The sequence below is a fragment of the Oncorhynchus tshawytscha genome, linkage group LG16 (assembly GCF_018296145.1).
Source record: "Oncorhynchus tshawytscha isolate Ot180627B linkage group LG16, Otsh_v2.0, whole genome shotgun sequence".
Classification (NCBI taxonomy): Eukaryota; Metazoa; Chordata; class Actinopteri; order Salmoniformes; family Salmonidae; genus Oncorhynchus; species Oncorhynchus tshawytscha.
This window is the reverse complement of record NC_056444.1, coordinates 57,207,423-57,232,438: the sequence shown is the minus strand read 5'-3', so window position 1 is coordinate 57,232,438 and position 25,016 is coordinate 57,207,423. Positions and strand designations below refer to the sequence as shown.

At 40.9% G+C, this 25,016-nt stretch overlaps 1 protein-coding gene across 1 annotated transcript; it reads right to left on the bottom strand.

Annotated features, from left to right (window-relative positions):
• Positions 1 to 342: 342 nt before the first annotated feature.
• On the bottom strand, positions 343 to 23,210 carry LOC112215191 (C-type natriuretic peptide 3). Its single transcript, XM_024374129.1, has 3 exons — positions 23,076 to 23,210; positions 576 to 855; positions 343 to 386 (listed from the first exon to the last, which is right to left on the bottom strand). Exons 1-3 carry the CDS (start codon positions 23,208 to 23,210, stop codon positions 343 to 345), a joined length of 459 nt encoding a protein of 152 aa, XP_024229897.1.
• Between the last annotated feature and the right edge of the window lie 1,806 nt (positions 23,211 to 25,016).

Below are 25,016 nucleotides of genomic sequence, written 5' to 3'. Positions count from 1 at the left end.
CTCGGTATGCCAGACCATGATTGTAAAAAAAGACGGAGACAATAAAACTCACAACAAAGTAATTTATTATGCAAAATATTTATTTCAACGCATTAGGCTACAATCTATCGCAAGTCTGCACGTTCTCTTTCTTACAAGAAAATAAATAGATAAATACATACAACAATAGTATATTATAGCAAGAGACAAAAATGAAAATTCATCAGTATACAGTTCTAAAATAATAACCATTTAAATATTCCAAATGCGAACCACAAATTTAAATATATCTCATCACAAACGCCATTGTAAACTCTCAGTCGAGACTTTCTGAGGTGAAGAGGTTCATCCTTGTTGAAGAGTTCAAGTAAGGGTCGTTTCTTGTGCTCTGATCAACAGCCCAAACCCTGCAGAAACAACACAAAACATAGAGCTGGTCTTGAGAAACAATACTGCATTTATTTGATAGTTCAAATAAAGCCATTATAATATAAATTCAACTCCAACATACTGTAGCGACAGCTTGAATGGATAATCCCATTCGGTTAGATTGAAGCAGAGGATAACTATACCTGTCCTTTAGCATCCAAGCCCACTGAATGACCCAATTCGCTCTAGCCTGACGCCGAAGCAGCTTCTCAGTCCACCCTTCTTGAACCGGCTCCACGAGCGCTTGGGGGTCGTCATAATGTCATTGAGAAGACGCGCAATTACGTCCTCCTTTCCCGTCAGCGCAGAATTCCTTGCGTCTTCGGAGTCCCAAGGAGGCACCTCTTCCGCGATGTTCTCTGTATTCAAGTCTTTTCCATCCACCCCCATCTCCTCCGACGCGTAATATGGTAAACGACTCTCCTCCTCCAGAAGCTGTTTCAAGCTCTAACGGAGAGAAACCATGGAATTATTAACCTCAATGTCACTTAAAGCCACTTGAAACAGTCTTTCATCAATTACAATAATATATATATATATATACACACACACATCACATCAATCATGAATTGGTGGAATAAGAAGAACAGAAAAATAGCAATGATCAAGAGAGTTTGGCACATGACGCACCAGCTTACCTGTAGGTTTGACATTGGGTTGGCTCCGACCAAGTTCAGAAGTACAAGCGCAGTTAAACAGAAAAATTGGATATTTGAAATCATTTTCATGTAGTTCGTCTTCTCCCCTTCGCTCTGTAGGTAGACCAAATCCTTCCTCTTGCCTGTTCGCCTTTGGCAACTAAACGTCACCAGGTGCGCTTTTATACCTGTGCGTTTCGTCACAGAGGCCCAAGAAAACATGAACCGTGATTAATCTAGAGGGGAGCAGACAATGCTGTGGGAGTGTGTAGCTAATTCGACTGGATCTCCACCTCAATTGACATGTGCCTAAAACTGTGACGCCAAGAGGGCTCTACCCAATTACCCCTGTCTCCATACCCATGTCAAGAGATGAATAAAGGGGACTATACCTCCAGCTAAACGTTTTATATGTCTCTGTGGTTCATTTGAGATCATGCTGTTGTGTGATGCTTTCACAAGGAGAGACAGTGAGACAGACATACTAACAGACAGACAGCCTTCTGGGCAAAAACTGGTTGAATCAATGTTGTCATTTCAACCCCTATGTGATGACATAGAGAGGCAGCCAGACCGACAGACAGGTAGAAAGGCAGCCAGACAGACAAACAGGTAGAAAGGCAGACATACATACATACATACATACATACATACACGGACGGACGGACATACGGACGGACATACATACGGACGGACATACATACATACATACATACATACGGACGGACGGACGGACGGACGGACGGACGGACAGACGGACGGACGGACAGACAGACAGACAGGCAGACAGGCAGACAGGACAGACATACAGACAGGACAGACATACAGACAGTCTGAGTCCCAATGCGGTGAAGTGGAGCAAACAAAGAATAAAGAAAAAACTCAAGAGAAACTTGTTGATACTATTATATGACCTTGAACAACAAAGTGAACAACAAAGACCTTGAACAACATTTTATTATTTTTATTTCAAATTAAGTGATTGTCATTCATTGAATAGGCTACATACAGAAAAGTTTGGTATTGGGAGTTATTTCACAACCTATCAGTGTCTCTTTTCAGTTTCTTTTCAACTTTTATTGAACAAAAATTGATATCCAGGACCTGCTCAGGGACAATAGATATGTGTGTATATACAGTTTTCCTATTTGGCATTGTGAGTTACCAAAATTCTACATGCATTACAATCATTCTGATACGTTTTGTCATCTCATCCACAGGAGTGAATGGGGTTTACACATCACATTTTTATCAAGCTCAAGTGATCCTAACATTGCTTCTGTAACCTCCTCCACTCCTATTCAAGTCTTGCATTTGTTCTGGCATACTTGTTAAGAAGCATATGGATGTACAGCTGCTACTCCAGGCTGGTTACATTTCTCTAACTCAGTCTGGATCCCAGTCAATGAAGATGGAGTTATGATCTCTCCTCTCCTCTCCTCTCCTCTCCTCTCCTCTCCTCTCCTCTCCTCTCCTCTCCCTCTCCTCTCCTCTCCTCTCCTCCCTCTCCTCTCCTCTCCTCCTCTCTCTCCTCTCCTCTCCCTCACATTATATCCGTGAATAGTTACTCAGTAAGGCAGCGTTTTTATTTTTGTTTCTCTCCCTATCTTTGTAGGAAAGTCCAACCAGTGTCAATCAAGAAGTCATGAAGACATGTTGTTTTCCCCCTGTGGAGAAGTCTGCAGAAAATACCTTGAAACTAAGAACATGTATTGAGATACGTCTTGGACAGTGTTTTAAAGATGTATCTCTTGGCCTTCAGATACCAACCTTACATTTAATACTTGGCCAAAGAGTCAGACATTTGCTGGTCTACTGTTCAGTAATCCTGTCTCATGCAAAAGATACTGTTGAAAACAAATCAAATCATGATTGCCCTTGTATCCATGGATACAGAAATGGATCTAGCCTCTATAACAACAATGCCTTAAGGCTGCTTCTACTTTACGTTATTGAAACATAAAGTACCAAAACTGGAGAAAGCATCTATGCTATTATGATATTCCATAATATAATACTTTTCTATACTGTTTGAACTGACTTTTTTTGGCCCTTATTGCTGTAATGTCCAATATAGAGAAGAGTTGAGAGTTCACATATTACCAGTGATTTGTCATTTCAAAATGGGAAATCTGATGATGAATGTAACTGTATGGATCTGTGATGATGCTGAATGCTTGCAGTCCATGTTCATGAAAAGAACACAATAGAAATAAATGTGCATATGTTTTCATGCAACTTTATACATACACTACTGTTCAAAAGTTTGGGGTCACTAAGAAATGTCCTTGTTTTCAATGAAAACATACATGAAATGAGTTGCAAAATGAATAGGAAATATAGTCAAGACGTTGACAAGGTTATAAATAATGATTTTTAATTGAAATAATTACTGTGTCCTTCAAACTTGGCTTTTGTCAAAGAATCCTCCATTTGCAGAAATTACAGCCCTGCAGACCTTTGGCTTTCTAGTTGTCAACTTGTTGAGGTAATCTGAAGAGATTTCACTCCATGCATCCTGAAGCACCTCCCACAAGTTGGATTGGCTTGACGGGCACTTCTTACGTACCATACGGTCAAGCTGCTCCCACAACAGCTCAATCATGTTGAGATCCAGTGACTGTGCTGGCCACTCCATTATAGACAGAGTACCAGCTGACTGCTTCTTCCCTAAATAGTTCTTGCATCGTTTGGAACTGTGCTTTGGGTCATTGTCCTGTTGTAGGAGGAAATTGGCTCCAATTAAGCACCGTCCACAGGGCGTTGCCAAATGGAGTGATAGCCTTCCTTCTTCAATATCCATTTTACCCTGTACAAATCTCCCACTTTACCACCACCAAAGCACCCCCAGACCATGACATTGCCTCCAACATGCTTGACAGATGGCGTCAAGCACTCCACCAGCATCTATCTGAACATCTCAAACTTCATCTGTCCATAACACTTTTTTCCCAATCTTCATCTGTCCAGTGTCTGTGTTCTTTAGCCCATTTTAATCTTTTGTTTTTATTGGCCAGTCTGAGATATGGCTTTTTCTTTGCAACTCTGCCTAGAAGGCCAGCATCCTGGAGTCGCCTTTTCACTGTTGACGTTGAGACTGGTGCTTAATGAAGCTGCCAGTTGAGGACTTGTGAGGCGTCTGTTTCTCAAACTAGACACTCTAATACACTTGCCCACTTGCAAAGGGTTTTCTAATGATCAACTAGTCTTTTAAAATGATAAACTTGGATTAGCTAACAACGTGCCATTGGAACACCGGATGGATGGTTGCTGTAATGGGCCTCTGTACGCCTATGTAGATATTCAATAAAACATTCTGCCATTTCCAGTTACAAAATTAGTTTGCCACAATAACAATGTCTACACTGTATTTCTGATCAATTTGATGTTATTTTAATGGACAAAAAAAATGTGCTTTTCTTTCAAAAACAAGGACATTTCTAAGTGACCCCAAACCTTTGAACGGTAGTGTGTATTAGATGCTAGTATCTGTATATCCACCACATAATAGTACAGAACAACCCTAAACATTAGCAAACACAAAATACAGTATTTGTGCTAAGGCTACTGTAGCTGTGTTTAATCAAGGCTTTGATTTGAACAAACATTAGCAAACACAAAATATATTTGTGCTAAGGCTATGTATTTAATCAAGGCTACTGCATGCACCTATTGTTCACACACACACACACACACACACACACACACACACACACACACACACACACACACACACACACACACACACACACACACACACACACACACAGTACCAGGTTCAGATCCGCTAGTGCTGTGCATTGTTTATATGATGAAGCACTGATGTGCTAATTAAAAACGTTAATGAGGGGGAACCCCCGTTAGCTGGAACAGACACATTCTTCATCGGAGTGACAGTGTATTGTCTTAAATGTCACACAACGTAACTAGCTCTGGGGTAGTTATGTCGCTCGTGTTCCGCTATAGGTTAATGTGGTTCAAAAGCTGTAGTGATTTAGAAAAGGCAAATGAAACACATGGTTCTATTAAAACTGAATTGTATCCTCTATGGTCCGCATTGTATTGCCATTTGAGAGTTGACACATCTTTGTTTCCAACTGTGATGAAACGTTGACATCATTCATTTGGATTCATAATTACACTGAGTACACAAAACATTAAGAACACCTGCTCTTTCCATGACATATACTGACCAGGTGAACCCAGGTGAAAGCTATGATTTCTTATTGATGTCACTTGTTAAATCCACTTTAATCAGTGTAGATGAAGGGGAGGAAGGAGACAGGGTAAAGAAGGATTTTTAAGTCTTGAGACAATTGAGACATGGTTTACACAAACCAAAAAAGTGTGCCATTCAGAGGGTGAATAGGCTAGACAAAATATGTAATTACCACACCAATGGGTATGGTGGTAGGTTTAAGGCACACCGATTTGTGTCAAGGAATGGAAAACGTTCCTGGGTTTTTCACGCTCAACACTTTCCCGTGTGTATCAAGAATGGTCCACTAACCAAAGGACATTCAGCCAACTTGACACAACTGTGTGAAACATTGGAGTCAACATGGGCCAGCATCCCTGTGGAACGCTTTCGACACCTTGTAGTCCATGCCAGAACTAATTGAGGCTGTTCTGAGGGCAGAGGGATTGTTCAACTCAATATTAGGAAGGTGTTCCTAACATTTGGTATACTCAGTGCCTTCAAACTATTAGCACCCCTTTTCTTTTTCTGCATTTTGTATTACAGTGGGATTCAAATGGATTTAATTGTCCATTTTTGTCAATGATCTACACAAAACACCATGTAATGTCAAAGTGGATGAACAAATTCTAACATTTGTTTAAAAATGTATGAAAAATACAACACTAATATAACTTGGGGGGTGAGTGCAATTCAATACTGAGAAAGGTGTTCTTAATGTTTTATACACAGTGTATAATTGTATTATATTTTAGCTTAGAGAGAGAGAGGGCGGGAGGCAGAGACAACCTGACCTTGTATTTTTCAACAAATAAAAAATGTGAGTGTTTGGCCTGCCAGGTGCAACTTTTGAAAAAGTTGAGTCTGATGAACGGTCTTGGTGTTTCAAACCCCTGAAAAGTACATTATCGGCAGATGCCCTGAGACCTAAGTCAATTTGGCATGATAGCTCCTTGTGCCAAGAGGCTGGTGAATTGTCAATTAGTCCCCCTCCACCTCCAAACTGTGTGCCCCACATCCGAGGCGGCGGGAGGTGGTGGTAATCGGGCTAATCGCTCATAATTTGCCCTTGGTCTCTCTTCTCACTAGGGTAGTGTGTGAGTGTGCGCTAGGTTGTGGGGTTGTTTGGAACAAGCTTATAGTCTACACACATGCATGCGCACACTTACACATATAGGCACACACATTCATACCACACCAACACACACACGCAAACACGCATTCACACGCACACACTATTTCCAATAGAAGTGAAACTTCAAAACAGGAATGTGATTTACAGTAGACGGATTCATTTGTCATTTCCCCCCATGTTCTATTACAATCCTCTAGCCTAAGCTTTCACACAACAATGTCAGTAAACTCTTTAGCACAAACTGGGAGACACAGCATCAGTAAGAAAGTTCAAAATGCTGATTTGTGACAAAATGTTGGAGATTAGGGCCAGGATTCAATATGACTGCATGAACGTTGTCAGCTACTCACCTTTTAAAAAAGCAATGTTCCCGAGTTCGTGGAGACCACATATGTCAGCTCAATTGGAAATTACCTTTAAATGTCAAGTGCACTATAACACGGATCTACCACTGATCGGATTGAATCCCAGCCTAAATTGTATTTTACAGCAAAATACAATACATATTTTGCTGTACAACCATGTCAATATATAGCTAGCTACTAATAATATACAGTGTAAGATATTATAGCTAATGAACATTAATAACAAATCATTGATGATGATTACTATGACCACGATGCTAATGATTCCCCCCCGCTCCGACACTTGAATTAAAAACATGACAGGACGAGAATTTGTCACCTGATTAGGAACAGAAAGAGGCGGACGAGAGACAGACACTGAACCACGGATGTTCTCAACTAACGCAGTCTGTCAGCACTGTCCTCTCACTCTTCCGACACACACTGATTATCATAGAGACATTGCTAAAGCGCAGCGGGAGGAACACTCATTATCCCCGATTCACTGGATGTATACCAAATGAGACCCTATTCCCACTACTGTTGACCAGGGCCCATACGGATGAGGAATAGGGTGCCATTTAGGATGTAACTACTGTCTTTCTGAGAAAGGCTTTGTTTGAATCCCTGTCCACCCCCACACAGGAAATTGTCCAGTTGAATTTTCATTGTAACATTTCTAGTGTCGATTCAGGAGTTAAATTCACTCTGTAAGAGTGAATTTAACACTCAGTGGTGTAAAATAAGTGTTGGTGTTAATAACTCGAGTTATTGTTTTACACTGTGGAGAGTAAAACAGCCTTCATTATCATATTTCCCAGCATGCTCTATTGCAGGTAACATTTTTAGTATTGTTTTTTATATATGAGTCTTTGCATATACAGTTGAAGTCGGAAGTTTACATACACTTAGGTTGGAGTCATTAAAACTCATTTTTCAACCACAGAAATGTATTGTTAACAAACTATAGTTTTGGCAAGTCGGTTAGGAGATCTACTTTGTGCATGACACCAGTAATTATTTACAGACAGATTATTTCACTTATAATTGACTGTATCACAATTCCAGTGGGTCAGAAGTTTACATACACTAAGTTGACTGTGCATTTAAACAGCTTGGAAAATTCCAGAAAATGATGTGATGACTTTAGAAGCTTCTGATAGGCTAATTGACATAATTTGAGTCAATTGGAGGTGTACCTGTGGATGTGTTTCAAGGCCTACTTTCAAACTCGGTGCCTCTTTGCTTGACATCATGGAAAATCAAAAGAAATCAGCCAAGACCTCAAGAAAAATTGTAGACCTCCACAAGTCTTGTTCATCATTGGGAGCAATTTCCAAACACCTGAAGGTACCACGTTCATCTGTACAAACAATAGTACGCAAGTATAAACACCATAGGACCACGGAGCCGTCATACCGCTCAGGAAGGAGACGCAATCTGTCTCCTAGAGATGAACGTACTTTGGTGCGAAAAGTGCAAATCAATCCCAGAATAACAGCAATAGGCCTTGTGACAATGCTGGAGGAAACAGGTTCAAAAGTATCTATATCCACTGTAAAACAAGTCCTATATCAACATAACCTGAAAGGCCACTCAGCAGGGAAGAAGCCATTGCTCCAAACCCGCCATAAAAAAAGCCAGACTACGGTTTGCAACTGCACATGGGGACAAAGATCGTGCTTTTTTGGAGAAATGTCCTCTGGTCTGATGAAACAAAAATAGAACTGTTTGGCCATAATGGCCATCGTTATGTTTGGAGGAAAAAGGGAGAGGCTTGCAAGCCGAATAACATCATCCCAACCGTGAAGCACGGGGGTGGCAGCATCATGTTGTGGGGGTGCTTTGCTACAGGAGGGACTAGTGCACTTCACAAAATAGATGGCATCATGAGGGGGGGAAATGATGTGGATATTTTGAAGGCATCAGTCAGCTCACGTCTGAAGGAGAAAAAAAACACGCCCTGTTGAGAACTCTTTTTATTTATATCTATTGACAAATGGGTTTTCCAAATGAACAATGACCTCAAGCACACTTCCTAAATTGTGGCTAAATGGCTTAAGGACAACAAAGTCAAGGTAATGGAGTGGCCATCACAAAGCCCTGACCTCAATCCTAGAGAAAATGTGTGGGCAGAACTGATAAAGCGTGTGCGAGCAAGGAGGCCTACAAACCTGACTCAGTTACCTGACCAAACCTGACCAAAATTCACCCAACTTATTGTGGGAAGCTTGTGGAAAGCTTCCAGAAATGTTTGACCCAAGTTAAACAATGTAAAGGCAATACTACCAAATACTCATTGAGTGTCTGCAAACTTCTGACCCACTGGGAATTTGATGAAAGAAATACAATCTGAAATAAATCACTCTCTCTACTATTATTGTGACATTTCACATTCTTAAAACAAAGTGGTGATCCTAACTGACCTAAAACAGGGAATTTTTACTTGGATTAAATGTCAGGAATTGTGAAAAACTGAGTTTAAATGTATTTGGCTACAGTGTACGTAAACTTCCCACTTCAACTGTACATTGGCTGATTCATCTTATGCTCCAAAAAGATAAATAACATGCATTTTTCTAAACTAAACCCAATCAGTTAGTTAGATTCATTGCACCTGTTACTGTAATGGTTGTTCCAGTTTAAATGGTTAAGGTAGTCTCTTCTTATCAACTTTCCTAATCCTGACAGTCACTCTGAATGCAGGTTGCGGGTGAATACAAATTCCAACTGTTAACCATCCTGTAGGTGGAATCTGGGTGGATTCCAGTAGGGAATACACATCACTTTGCAAGCCATCATAATAGGACTTGCAGGCTTGATTTGGGATGCAAACCAGGAATTTCCTAACACCTCTGTGTTAGGGTAAAACTAGCCCATCAAAGTAAGGTCATTTGATATATGTCTTGTATTGTCATAGATTTTAATGATAGCATTTGCCTAGATACTCAGTTGGTGAAAGCGACAGGCCTTTCAAATGAAATAATTCAATAACCATGTCTCTGTCACTCACAAATACAGTCATGGGTGTTAAATATGCAAATTAGGCTCTGCTCCATACAGTGTTAAAACAATACTCCCAAAATGATTTACTGTAACATTGCAGGTGTTCATTTCTTGCACTGAGAAAGTGTTAGTGTCAGCACTAAGCAAAATGAGTCCAGTTTACTCTAAATCAAGTGTTATGTTTTACACTGTAGGTGGTATGTAATTACTCTACAGTAGAGTTATGCAAACACCACTGTCAAACTCATTTTAACACTTTAAGAGTTCAATAGGGAGTATATTTGAGTTGAATAGCTCATTTTAACACTTTCAGAAGTTTTATTTTCACACCAGTTCAGTGGGACTCATATGTTCACTGAAAATAGTGTACATTTAGCACTTTCAGAGTTAATCAATGTACACCATTGATTTTGTTGTGTACTTCCATATCCCTTTTAAACAATCATTCATGAAAATGCTAAAAAAAAAAAACTGGCGAAACCTTTTCAAAAATAATTAAGGTAATTTGAATGACTCTTTGACCGTGCGGCATGGGCAGGATATTTTGAAGACAGTATCAGTGTTTTCGGCTATGAATTGAGGGTATTGCTCACGGCACTTGTAAAATGATTGATTCACCACTGGGGGATCATTAGCTTGGCTGTTGAGGTGATCTGGTGGAGTGTGTGTCTGTGTGTGTGCGTGCGTGGGTGTGTTCGCATGTGTGTGATCATGATCAGGCGATTCCCTGATCCACCTCTACACAGACGACACCATTCTGTATACTTCTGGCCCTTCCTTGGACACTGTGCTAACTAACCATCAAACAAGCTTCAATGCCATAGAACACTCCTTCCGTGGCCTCCAACTGCTCTTAAACGCTAGGAAAAACCAAATGCATGCTTTTCAACCGTTCGCTGCCCGCACCCGCCCGCCCGACTAGCATCACCACCCTGGACGGTTCCGACCTAGAATATGTGGACAACTATAAATACCTAGGTGTCTGGTTAGACTGTAAACTCTCCTTCCAGACTCATATTAAACATTTCCAATCCAAAATCAAATCTAGAATCGGCTTTCTATTTCCCAACAAAGCGTCCTTTACTCACGCCGCCAAACTTACCCTAGTAAAACTGACTATCCTACCGATCCTCGACTTTGGCGATGTCATCTACAAAATAGCTTCCAATACTCTACTCAGAAAACTGGATGCAGTCTATCACAGTGCCATCCGTTTTGTTACCAAATCACCTTATACCACCCACCACTGCGACCTGTATGCTCTAGTCGGCTGGTCCTCACTACATATTCGTCGCCAGACCCACTGGCTACAGGTTATCTATACGTCTATGCTAGGTAAAGCTCTGCCTTATCTCAGTTCACTGGTCATGATAACAACACCCACCCGTAGCACACGTTCCAGCAGGTATATCTCACTGATCATCCCCAACACCTCATTTGGCCGCCTTTCCTTCCAGTTCTCTGCTGCCAGTGACTGGAACGAATTGCAAAAATCGCTGAAGTTGGAGACTTTAATTTCCCTTACCAAGTTTAAACATCAGCTATCTGAGCAGCTAACCGATCGCTGCAGCTGTACATAGTCCATCTGTAAATTGCCCACCGAATCTACCTACCTCATCCCCATTCTGTTTTTATTTGATTTACTTTTCTGCTCTTTTGCACATCATCATATGCTCATTTATCACTCCAGTGTTAATCTGCTAAATTGTAATTATTCACTCCTATAGCCTATTTATTGTCTACGTCCTCGTGCCTTTTGCACACACTGTATATAGACTTTCTTTTGTTCTGCTGTGTTATTGGCTTGTTTATTGTTTACTTCATGTGTAACTCTGTGTTGTTGTCTGTGTCACACTGCTTTGCTTTATCTTGGCCAGGTTGCAGTTGTAAATGAGAACTTGTTCTCAACTAGCTTACCTGGTTAAATAAAGGTGAAATTAAAAAATGAAAGTGTGGGGTTTTGTGTACAGTGTGTGTGTGTGTGTGGCTAGCCTCTGAAAGGCCAGGGAGAGAGAGGTGTGTGCACTGACCTCATAATGGAATGGCATTTGCAGGGCAGGAGATATGACAGGACTCAAAAGACAGGCATTTGTTGGACATATCACCTCAATATCAAAGACGCAGAAATGCAAACATATCCTCTAGAACATGAATACATGTGATTAAATACTCCCAGGGCAAGGAGTTTTTCCTCACCATGTGACTCATGTCATCTCATTGTTTCTGAGTTGGCCAGAATGTGTCAGCGGTTAGTGCCTCTGACCCCAGCACATATGCCAGTTGGCATTGGTTCGAATCCGGCCCACTGCCCTTTGCGTGTCTTAAACCTATATTTCCAGCCTTTATCCTATCCTGCACAGTTACATCACGCCCCGTGGTTTAACATAGATAAGGCTATTTTAACGTCAGAAACCTCCTCGCATATATATTTAGCATTAGTTCATGCTATTTTTTTTATTGTGTGTCGCTTAAACAAGCCAAGTACATTTTTCGAAATGGCAAAAACGCTGTTGTAAGGTTAAATATATGCTGGATTTGGATGCGTAGATTAGAATTTCCTAGTCCTCAGATAATTCCCATTTTTTTGCTGAGAAAATGTCACATGCAATCTGAATTCCATTGGGGATCCATTGGGGATTTCCACAAATACACCAGGTGAATATTGGCTGGTCCACTTTATACACGTTGCTTCACCACACAACAACATAAAAGATCCATTTCAATGTACCGCTTTTACAGTCAATGACCAAATGTGCCTCCAAGACATTCTGCGCTGGCACACGAATCCAAAAAGAGCTATTTTTTCAAGATCATTAAAATCTCTTTAATGCCTCTTCTTCCCAACACTGACCCCCCGTAGCTCACTGACATATATCAATGACGTTACCCCGGGCCACACGCACCCCTGCCGTGGCTAATGTCAGAGGAACCATGCGCAGTAATGATGAAAACACTGTGTCCACTCTACGTAAGCCCCAGGCTACTTTCAGACTTTTCAGAGGTTGCCAGCTTTCTCCTCAGAGAGGGGAGTCAGGCACGGTTGGCACAATGTACATAGAATTTTTGTAAAGGTGTAATGTGAAATTGTTTTTTTAATGGCTTAAAAAAACTCACCTGAAAGACATTTAGTGTGTCCCTGTGGTAACGCATTGGCTCGTTATCAAAGCCCAGTCCACAGGGTTTCAAACTCATGAGTAATTAGCTATGAATTCTGGCTTTTGCTGTTGACATGACCTACTATGTCTGGGCTGGTGGCTTTGCATGAAACCCACCTGCGACGTCATCCCGTACAAATCTTTGAAATTATATTTTATAATTTTATATTGTGCACCAATATTGTATTCTAAAAGCCTGTTATATTAGATGAAGTGACCATTAATATAAACCACATGGAGAATTCAATACATCAGATTTGTAGTAATAATAATATCTCACTGATATGAAAGATAAGGTCCTTATGCTTCCGAAACTGTACCACAAGTGAAGCGTGCTAATGTTCAGACTGACCATCGGGGCTCTTAACAAAACTGTACAGAAGACGCCTTTGTCCAATGACTATTATGTGTAATGTTATGGAACTGAGAGCCATGATCAAGGGCTACCCTCAAAGCCGCCCCGCTCATTAGGCAGGATTAGTGTTGGTCCCATGTTTCATGAGCTGAAATAAAAGATCCCAGAAAGTTTCCATACGCACAAAAAGCTTATTTCTCTCAAACTTTGTGTACAAATTGGTTTATATCCCTGTTAGTGACAATTTCTTATTTGCCAAGATAATCCTTCCACCTGACAGGTGTGGCATATCAAAAAGCTGATTAAACAGCATGATCATTACATAGGTGCACCTTGTGCTGGGGACAATAAAAGGCCACTTTAAAATGTGCAGTTCTGTCACACAACACAATAACACAGATGTCTCAAGTTTTGATGGAGCGTGAAATTGGCATGCTGACTGTAGGAATGTCCACCAGAGCTGTTGCCGTAGAATTTAATGTTAATTTCTCTACCATAAGCCGTCGCTTTAGAGAAATTGGCAGTACGTCCAATTGGCCTCACAACTGCAGACAACGTGTAACCACGCCAGCCCAGGACCTCCACATCTGGCATATTTTCTGTAGCATACAGGCTGGAGATAAAATGAATGACAATGTAATGAGACAGACACATTTTACATCATGCAGGTTTCTAAAAAAAAAAACTAAATGGCATCCAATCAAATAAAAAATGAGCTGTCATGTTAACAAACAACGTATCCTACAAACAGGACAGCTCAAAGTAAAATGGACAATATGGAATGGACAATCACAAATGTTGTCAAGGGGTTTCACCCCATTGTCATGATCAGTGGTTTCAAGTGTTTATCCGTCCAAGCTGATCATAGCAACAAAACAAAAATACTTCTGCATTTCCGCTGTGTAAACACATTGCCAATAGGCCCACAATAACTCCTGATAAAGTTGGGTAGCTGATATTTAGAGCTTAGTCAAATTCATTAGTCACAGGAATCAGGACTAATAAAGCCAATGCAATGGCCTGTTTTACAAATGGTGGGCCTACTACATGGATGGGCATTCATAAAATTCCTTTGGGGAGACATGGTAGGCTATACCCTAGTAAACATGAGCTGTTGTCTTTTGGACATCTTGTTGTTGGTGTTTTACAAACGGTAGGCTTAACACAACAATTTCAGGCAACATTCTTTGCTCTCACCTAGTGTGGCAGAGAGTAATGTCAACTGGACCTGGCTCATTTCAAGGAGACAGAACACGAATCCTTCCTGAGCAGTATGATGGCTGCATGGTCCCATGGTGTTTATACTTACGTACTATTGTTTGTACAGATGAACATGGTACCTTCAGGCGTTTGGAAATTTCTCCCAAGGATGAACCAGACTGGTGGAGGTCTACAATTTTTTTCTGAGGTCTTGACTCATTTCTTTTGATTTTCCCATGATGTCAAGCAAAGAGGCACTGAGTTTGAAGGTAGGCCTTGAAATACATCCACAGGTACACCTCCAACTGACTCAAATGACGTCAATTAGCCTATCAGAAGCTTCTAAAGCTATCACACCATTTTTCTGGAATTTTCCAAGCTGTTTAAAGGCACAGTCAACTTAGTGTATGTAAACTTCTGACCCACTGGAATTGTGATACAGTGAATTATAAGTGAAATAATCTGTCTGTAAACAATTGTTGGAAAAATGACTTGTGTCATGCACAAAGTAGATGTCCTAACCGACTTGAACATATTGCCAAATCATGTCGTTACACCCTGCATGAATCTGCTGGGAGCTAACCAAACAGGTTCAATGTTAGCTAGCTAACATTAGGTTCCAACTACCAAAGCAAACGGTTCTGGGAGAGCAACACTTATGCAGCTCCACTACACGATAATAAAAAAAAGCCGTGCTCGACAGGAATACCAACACAGACTGATCAGCTCAAATAGACAGAAGTCCTCTATATGGCAGACCAATCCGAACTCCTCTCTTGGCATGTCCAGCCCACTCAGTATCTCAGCCAATCATGGCTGGTGGGAAGGTTGCTGGCTTTTTCAACAAGGCTTATAATTTAACAATTTTATTCGTATTTACAGATGGCATTCAAGTTTGTTATTAAGGCACATGAAAGTTCACATGATCCAGAGGCATTTCTGCCAAGAAACGCATTTCGATTTTTGAAAAATAATGTTCAAATGGCTCTCCTGTGAAGTCGTGACTTGCGACATACGCCTAGTTTCCTGAAACGGGTCACATATTCACAGACTTCCACAACTTGTCTTACTGGAGGCAGCTGTTCTATCTTGCCGATGCAGCGTAAACCCCGCCAGCAGAATGTTATCCGTGTAGTCGTTCAGCCACGACTCGTTAAAACAATAGATACGTTTTTAATGACCCGTTGGTAGGATATTCATGATCGTGTTTCGTCTATTTTGTTATCCAATGATTGTACGTTGGCTAATAGGACTGATGGTAGAGACAGATTACCCACTCGCTGTGGGATCCTTACAAGGCACCCCGACCTACGACCCCGATATTTCTGTCTCTTTCTCATGCGAATCACAGGGATTTGGACCTTGTCCGGTGTCTAAAGTAAATCCTTCGCGTCCGACTCGTTAAAAAAAATCTTTGTCCAGTGCGAAGAGAGTAATCGCTGTACTGATATCCAGAAGCTCATAAGAGACGGTAGCAGAAACAGTTTGTACCAAATATGTTACAAATAACATGAAAAAACGCACACGATAGCACAATTGGTTAGGAGTTCATAAAACGGCAGCCATCTCCTCCAGCGCCATTCTTCTCCCTGTCACAAGGAGATTTATGGCTGATTTAAGATGAAATCATCAACCCTGTTACTGTCAACCGTGTTACTTTATTTGGCACTTAAAAGACACTTACATAATTTATTTATTTCACCTCGAGATGGGAAAATGTGCATTTAATTGGAAAACACTTTTAAAAAAGGATGTACTACCTTAAAAGTGTCCAATGAATATGCATATTTTTGTTTTCCTTTTTCAAATTATTTTCTGTTTCATTATTTCTGAACACACTCCCGGGCCCTGGCTCCTGTGTTGGGACCCTGAGTCAGACACAGGGTGGTGTTTCGGCTCACCCTATCTGCACAACACCACTGCCCTTTTTGGGGTGGAATGCGTTTCACAATTTTTTTGCCAGAATGTCACACATGGAGCCTGGTGACTGGAACAGAGGTCTGAAGTAAAGAAAATAATTTAGACAAATTTCTCACTTTTAGAAGAACAGTTACCTTTTTAAAGCAGAGATGCATTAAGATATGTATGCTGGGCATGGAACACTAAGCATTGAGAAGTAACAGTGATCTCTCCTGAAATTGTAATACCTTTTCACTGGTCCTGGGCAAAAACCACTCAGTACCTGATAGACAGTAAGAAATCAAGACTCTCCTTTCCCTCAGTAGGTTCTGTTGTAAACTTATACAACATTGGACCCGTTTTAGAGGACGTACGTGAAACAATGTCACATAATATAATATAGCAGTCACAGAGAGGTGTGCATATGACGTAGATGGCAGCAAGGTCTCTGTGAGTCAGCACCTGGGGGCAGGAGAAAGAGAGAGACAGAGAGAGAAGTAGAAACAGAGAGAAAGAAACAGAGAAATAGAGGTAGAGAGACAGAAAGTGATGTATAGAGGTAATACAAGAGCGGGCAGAGAGAGGGCAGTCATCAAGCTGTCCCCTTCGTGACACCTTTATTATCAGGGCACTGCCAGTGAGTGTGGTATGACACAGAGGCGGTGTGTGTGTGTACTAGGTGGAGGAAGTATTAGAGGGGGTGTCGGAGGGAGGATTAGAGCTGGAAAGGTAAAGGCCCATCTTGACTTCTTTGAGAGCCTTTTCTATCAAATGGCTTAATTTGTTCAAGTTGATCGTTGGGACACGTTACTGTGGTATGAAGTATCAGCATAATAAGGTTGACATTTATTGTCATGAGTGCTGTTTTGGTGAGATGGCTACCATGCTGGGAACAGCATGAAGCAAACTGTGTGTGACATGCACAGATACTGTGTGTGACTGTGTGAGAGCAAAGTGTTGCATCTCACTCATCTCAATATCCTAGCCTATTTATTGATGATAGGCGCTGCTTTACTGAAGTTGCGAGACATTGCAAGCCAAGAAATTGCGAGATACAGCATTCCTTTGCTGATAGATAGCCCTAGTGCATGGTTCTGACTCCGTCTGCCTGGTGGCCGACCTGCCTAAACTGTGCCCCTCCCCTCTCTCTCTGTCCCTCGCTAGCTCACTAAAAATTCAAGTGTTTGTGTTCTCGGAAGTACGACAACTAATCAGTCTCCTCTGTTCCAAAAATACTGAATCTTAGGAGTCGATTCCTAGTGGAATCGAATCTTGACACATAGAAATGGGAGCCGTCATACAAAGAGTAGAGGAATCAATTACTTTGGAGTTGACTCTCCACCACTACGTCATTTGAAAAATGGCAGAGAACGGCAACCGCCAGCAGAGTGAAGTCCTGTATGGAAGTACGTTGAGAAGTTAAATGAGAAGGAAATGCAAACTTTGTAAGATGGATTTGAGGTACAGTAATAATAGCAGGGGTTGGAACCGATTCAGGGAACAGAACCGAAAACCGGTAAATAAATAGATAATGCCTATGATCACAAGACGCCCAGCGCTTCAAGCCAAGCCTCCTCCTCCACTCGCTCTCGCTCTCTCCCCACCTGCAAAATTTCTGTTGCATCTTGTGCCCGACACTCGTCTTTCCATCGCGCATGTAAACACTTCACTGATCTATAGCTTGCCTGCTCCATAGCATAGTATAGTGATTTAATGTCAAACTAAATCTAAAATAATCCGTTTAAAAAGGAACAGAAAGAACTAGTACTTTTTGGGGGGATTGAACCGGTTCAGGACTTTATTTTTGTTGCAACCCCTGAATGGTAGCACAGGTGCAATGCACCGAGACTCAAACCGTTGCTGGCAGCAGCACAGCTGCATTGTGAATTCACGTGGAATTGTATGACATTTTCTTATAGTTTTAATGTAAAACTCTAGATGGCAGTAGAAGAAGAAAATGTACTAGTTCAAAATGGAGATGGCCTAAATAGAGCTCAATGACAGGTTTCCCACCTGTAATTACCAGTTGGAGGGCCATTTAAATATATTTATTTCCAGTCATATTTGGTAAACATAAGAGCATGATAGAGATATAATCTTTATATATGTCCCATTATGGCATATGTGACCGCACGGGCAGCGCCATTGAGGCCCTCTCCATTTTGTAGTAGTCATTTTCTTTTTCTCTTACAACAGACTGAAAGAGTGCATACTGCCAGCTAAAATGTGTTGTTTGAATAGGTATAAAGCAAAGGTTGGGGATTTACTGCCACCTACAGTTACGGAAAGTTTGCTCAGATCCCTCCTGATGTTCCGGATGGAATCATGTGATCCTTCCTTTACCAATAGGAAGGCCAACCCAGTTTACTACTTTAAAATGGTGGTCCTTTATCTAACTCTATGGTGGTAAATTCCCACTTACCACTTGATTACGAACGCAGCATAAACTTTGTCAATATTCTTATGTCACCAGGTCCAGTCAGCCAATCAGGTGTTGTGTTGTTCATACACTTAGCTCAGTTATTGAGATGTCAAGTCTCTGGCTGCTGCTAGCAGTAATGTAGTAAATGACAAGCTTGGCATTCAAAAAGGCCCTGATTGCTTGCAATTCATTGTTGAGCCATATGACAAGAGCTTCTTGTAAATATCACCTCTCATCAGCAGGTGTTATATATATATAGCGGTCATGGGAATCAACTGGTTAGTCTCACTGGGATAAAATGTATATTTTTCATTAGGGAACTATAGTGGATGGCTAAGTGCTAATGTGAAAACATAGATAACGTGCATTCAGATTGTTGTATCCCGATCTGAAAAAGGTTAAACTTATTTTAGCTAGGGACAAGACTGTTTCCTATGTATCCTATGTCCCCATCTTTGTTAAACCAACTGTCACTGTTTCACTTATGGCTGGCCTAGACTGGATTGGTGCTGCTGTGCCTCTGTGCGTGTGTGTTTGTGTGCGTGTCAAACAGGGGTCTCTTGCTATTCCGGTTACAGTGAACCCCTCCCATCTCTCTCTCTCACTCTGGGTGTCACTCCTGGGAAGTGGCAAAATGTTAAAGTGTTCACAGGACCCCACCGCAGCACCAGTCCCAGGAGCATGTGGTACACCTGGCAAAGATAGCAGTGTCGTATTCATTAGACACGAAATGGAAGCAAATGGTCCTGAATAGTGAGGTACTATCTGAACTTGTCCAATACAAAACACTTGTTTACGCTTTCCATTGTACACCAGATTGAAACATTTTGCTACAGTGTGACAAAATGAATATCGCCCAGGTCATTCTCCCTAAAGCCAGCTAGCTCAAATGAATGACTCACACCACACCTGTGGCTGAAAAATTTATAAAATCGAGCACACAGCATTGCAATCTCCATAGACAAAGATTGGCTGTAGAAAGGCCTTACTGAAGAACTCTGTGACTTTCAACGTGGCACCATCATCGGATGCCACTTTTCCAATAAGTCAGTAGGTCAGATTTCTGCCCTGCTTGAGCAGCTCCGGTCAACTGTAAGTGCTCTTAAGTGGAAATGTATAGGAGCAACAACGGCTCAGCCGCGAAGTGGTAGGCCACACAAGCTCACAGAACAGGACCGCCGAGTGCCGAATCGTGTAAAAATCGTCTGTCCTCGGTTGCAACACTTACTACCCGAATGCATAGTGCCAACTGTAAAGTTTGGTGGAGGAGGAATAATGGTACGGGGCTGTTTTTCATGGTTCGGTCTAGGCCTCTTAGTTCCAGTTAAGGGAAATCTTAACGCTACAGAAAACAATGACATTCTGGAATATTCTGTGCGTCCAACTTTGTGGCAAAAGTTTGGGGAAGGTCCTTTTCTGTTTCAACATGACAATGCCCCAGTGCACAAAGCGAGGTAAATACAGAAATGGTTTGTCGAGATTGGTGTGGAAGAACTTGACTGGCCTGCACAGAGCCCTGACCTCAGCCCAATCGAACACCTTTGGAATGAATTGGAACGCCAACTGTGTGCCAGGCCTTATCGCCCAACATCAGTGCCGACCTCACAAATGCTCTTATGGCTGAATGGCAACAAGTCCCTGCAGCAATGTTCCAACATCGAGTGGAAAGCCTTCTCAGAAGAGTAGAGGCTGTTATTGCAGCAAAGGGGGGGGGACCAACTCCATATTAATACCCATGATTTTGGAATGAGATGTTCGACGAGCGGGTGTCCACATACTTTTGGTCTTGTAGTGTAGTTCTGGACGCAAATCTGTAATCAGAAATTATTGGAAAATGAGGAGGGCTTAATGTGCACATATAAACAGATATGTCAGTCCAGCTTGAACCAAAAATAATACTCTTACAAATGATTTTATAGGTTTCATTTCAGTGCTGCTCAACTCAGGCTGTTCATTTTCAGAATCCTGAGAAGGATAAAGTTTTGTTTTAGGATAAACAGAACTTCAGCCATTTAGTAATGCACCCTAAGCTCGTACATTAGCAAAGGGCTCAAATGTGATCAAATTGTGGCCCCTTGTGGCATATTGACAGAACAACTTCCACCACTTGATAAACTACATGATTTATACACATTACCTGAATGCTCGCCGGTCAGTCTCTCTCCCTCTCAATATGAGGAAGGTGCTCCCAATGTTCAGTATACTCTGTGTATATTTGTTTCTACTGCCCTTTTGAATAAAACTTAATTTATTTAAAATATTGTAATTGTAATAGCGTAGTGAATTGTTGTTTTCAGGGCACCATTGCAAATTAGACCCTGTTCTCAATGTGTTTTCCTGGTTAAATAAAAGTTAATAAAACAATTATGATAATACCATCCTTGACAGAACAACTTACACTTGACAAGCTACGTTATTCATACACAGTACCATCCTTTATACAGACAGTGTTTCACTAACATGATTTCTGAACTCAAAATCCACCCTTAGCCGCTATCCGAACTAGGCACTGCTGTAGATCTTAGGTTAAAGATGGAGTATTTGCTTTGCCATGCGGGAAGGGTGGAATTTTGGCCATATTGCTTATTTTTTTCACATCTACAGTGCCTGTATTCAACAGTGCTAATCTAGGATAAGTTTTGACTTTGAGATACAATTAATTATGATTATATGGACAGGGGGAACCTGATCCTAGATTACCACTCCCACTAAGATGCTTTTTGAGGGATTAGCCTACGGTGATATTTGTTGTCCTCAGTGTGGATCAAGGAGAAGAGGCCAATTCAGACTATTGAGATGTACCCTTCAACTGGAACTTTTTTCCACTTTGAGCAGCCTACAATTATCTTAATTTGATGGTCAGGGTTAACCCTGTTGGAGCAGTGGTTGTCAAGTTAGCAGCATTGCACTGGTTGTTACAATATATTAATTCCTAAAAGTCTAAACTGTTGGGGGGTGGGATCCTTTCCCTATTTGATTTTAGGACCCCTTTTGGTATCAAAAAATATATAAAAAATGTTACGATAAAATATTGAATTTCGCCTTTACTACTATTGCCCATAGAAACACATTCATAAATGGCAAAAAAAAGTAAAGCATAAGGAATACGGTTTTGAAGTGTCTGACCTATAAGTAGAAGTTGTTTTTTTTTTACACATATTTAACCCCTTTGTTTTTAGTAGGTACAAAACTACCTTCATACTTCAATGTATTTTTTCAAACCGGTACAGGTTACCTTCAGACGAAAGAAGCGGAGACCATTATGGTGTTCATATGAGAGTCTCATCTTTCCAAAGAGTGGTCTTATTAGTTTGTAGGCCAAAACAACGTTTTAGTGAGAAGGGAGATATTCGGGATGTCTCATGGTCTGACAAACACAGCTGCAGCCCGGATATCTCTAGCTTAAACTGACGGATTTTGAGTGGGAATTTTTTATTATGTTACTTAGATTGACGCACCGGTGTGTCAATAGACTCTAGGGAGTTTTAACTTGTATCGTATTGTATTCTTCCATAAATGTAATCACATTCACCATAGAAATGTCGCTCCCCTCCAGTGTCTTCTTGTTGCGGGCAAGATTTGGGTTCCAGTGACACACCAGGCTGTCCTTCTGAACACTGTAGTTCTTGTGTCCGATCAGCCAATATGTGTTATTTTGCCCTTTACTATGAGAGGGGAAATGCTGTTTTATTTCATAATAGCTCAAACACAAATCACAGTAAGGATTAGAAAACAGGAAATTCAATTCCCCCTCCCCCCCCCACCCATTGCTTTGAACAGAAATCTCTCACGCACTTATTAGAGGTAATCTGATGACTTTTGACTTGTAAGTTAATTAGCTAGAGAGTTTGGATGGGTCCCAAATAATTATACACTTCACCGGCACTCTGGGAAAATCCACAGGGTCTATTGACAGTTCATTACACAGTACTTCTCCCCTCTATGTCAGTGTGAGGACAGTTGACCTACTAAGTATCCTAATGATGTTATAATGTTCAGTAGATTTAATAAATGAGGTGATGATCATGCTGTCAAACTGTAACTTAGTCATTCAACAGTCATGATGTGAGCTTCTCCATTCCACTTCGATGGAGACAGTATATAGAGGACATGAATAGCCAATGATTTGCTCAGAGTAATAATAGTATTTTAGTGGCTGAAACTAGACATTTCTCCAAAAGCTATATATATATATATATATATATATATATATATATATACATACACACATGTATATATATGAAAAAAGTCTAGAATAATTTGGTTTTCCCAAGGAAACTATTATAAGGTTTGCTCTATTCCCAAACAGTCTCACCTTCACCTCGGTCTCTCCTCTCAGATGGAGCTCGTAGACACAGTCCTTCATCAGGGCCAGGTAGGTGGCTGAGCTGGCGTGGATCCTCTGAGCTGACGCTGACACACACACAGCATTGGGAACAGGTGCCTGCATACTGTACTGTATGTGTATACCTACGCAGGCTGGTGGACTCCATTCTGGAGGTGTGTTGACAGTATCTCCAAACAGGCAGTATCTGGGCATCTTGTAGCTGACAATACCTGCCACACATGGACCTGGAGCAAGGAAAGCAAATGAAGAAAAAGACAAGCTTCTATACCATATTTGACTCACTGATCTTTACATGGGCAATAACTCCATACAATAATCCCAAGTTATAAAAAGGCAATCAGGTTATAGACTTATATCAAACCTACCACAACAATACATATGCAATGTATATTACCACACATGAAGTTCCCTCACAGGAAATAACATTTATTTCAATTGAATTCAGTATTGCTTGCATACACAAACTGTACGTCTCAAAACTCACAGCATCTGCCTGTTAGGTGAGATTATCAGGTATCCATGTTTATAGATAATATACCGACGCACAGACAGCGCATTGGGCAAACACAACAACTCTTGCAATATCAACTGTAATTACATGGCTCTATTACTGAACTTTTTGTTGAAAACAAATATTTGAATGGTAAGAGTGTCACTGGGAAACATGGTTACAGACCCAACAACATATAGAATCCGCTTCTCGTGAAGAAAAGCACGAGCTAATTTATACAATAGCATACAATACATTTTTTTGCTGTGTTCACTTGAACAGGAAGGTGGAGCAGTGATTCTTCTTGTGGGCAAGTTGTCATCAAATATACATGAATATGTAAAATTATATTTCAGAATGTAGCAATACTCCACTGTAAAATAGTTGTGGCTATTTTGCTTCCACTGGTCCTGGGGTAAAAGACATGAATTTTACCCAGTACCAGGAAATTTTCGCCAAAAACCTGTCGGCCTCTGCTAAGAGGCTGAAACTAGAACGTGCTTTCCATCCGATCCTGCAAACTATGTTACAAGAATGTGGTATGATTTTGTTTGCTCTGGACTCCAGAGAAGTGACATGATATTAGCTGATAACATGAACAACTTTCAGCTCCAAACTCAGGTGTTAAAAGTAGTTTATTTATGTAGCTTATCTTGCGTTTTGAAAATGCATCACCATTTATGGCTATGTGCGCGCATATTCGCGGATGCACACACGCAAGTGCGTGCGGGGTCGCAGATTCGCGGGTCAAATAGTTTGCGAACTACTGGGATACATGATAGTGGCTACATATGCAGTCTCTGAGCAATTGTATTAGTATATTTTTTTTTTTGAATACAATATATCTTATTTATTTTATGCAATCATTTTTTGTTATATTTATCAATGGTGTCAATCATTTCGGACCACACTAGTTTCAGTAAGTAGTAGGCAAGAACGAGTCCAATCCAATCTCCATGTAGGCTACACAGTCCAGTCTTAACTTGTAGACGTTATAGGAGTCGATGCGATTGTCGAGCACATGTACAGATTGTTCAGCATCCCCATAACTCGCAGAGGGGTGCAGGAGGCCGAGATAGTGGTGAAACCAACAATATCAGATAAGAAAATAGTGACCTGTATAGAATGACAGGAAAAACAAGATGCCTCTCTTAATTCATCATATGGTAAATTGTGCGTGCAAAGTATGCTGTGCATGTGAAGTACATGTATATAGTTGACTCCATTGTGATTTAACTCTCGTTTACAAGACAGACAGTGGTCCCAAGTAAACATGGGTAAATGGAGTAAGTGTAATTTGTAAGTGTACTGTACAGTTCTATTGTATACTTATATGGTCTCTTTGTCTAGCAGCTGAATAATGGGGGTTCCTCAGGAGTCTGTCTTATGACCTTTCCTCTTTAGCTTATATGACCTTC

Coding starts and splice junctions, on each gene's coding strand:
- LOC112215191 (XM_024374129.1), bottom strand. CDS start 23,210: ATGCAGGCACCTGTTCCCAATGCTGTGTGTGTGTCAGCGTCAGCTCAG. Junction 856..23,075: donor GAGGAGAGACCGAGGTGAAG/GTGAGACTGTTT, acceptor TCTCTCCGTTAG/AGCTTGAAACAGCTTCTGGA. Junction 387..575: donor AGAGCGAATTGGGTCATTCA/GTGGGCTTGGAT, acceptor TTGTTTCTGCAG/GGTTTGGGCTGTTGATCAGA.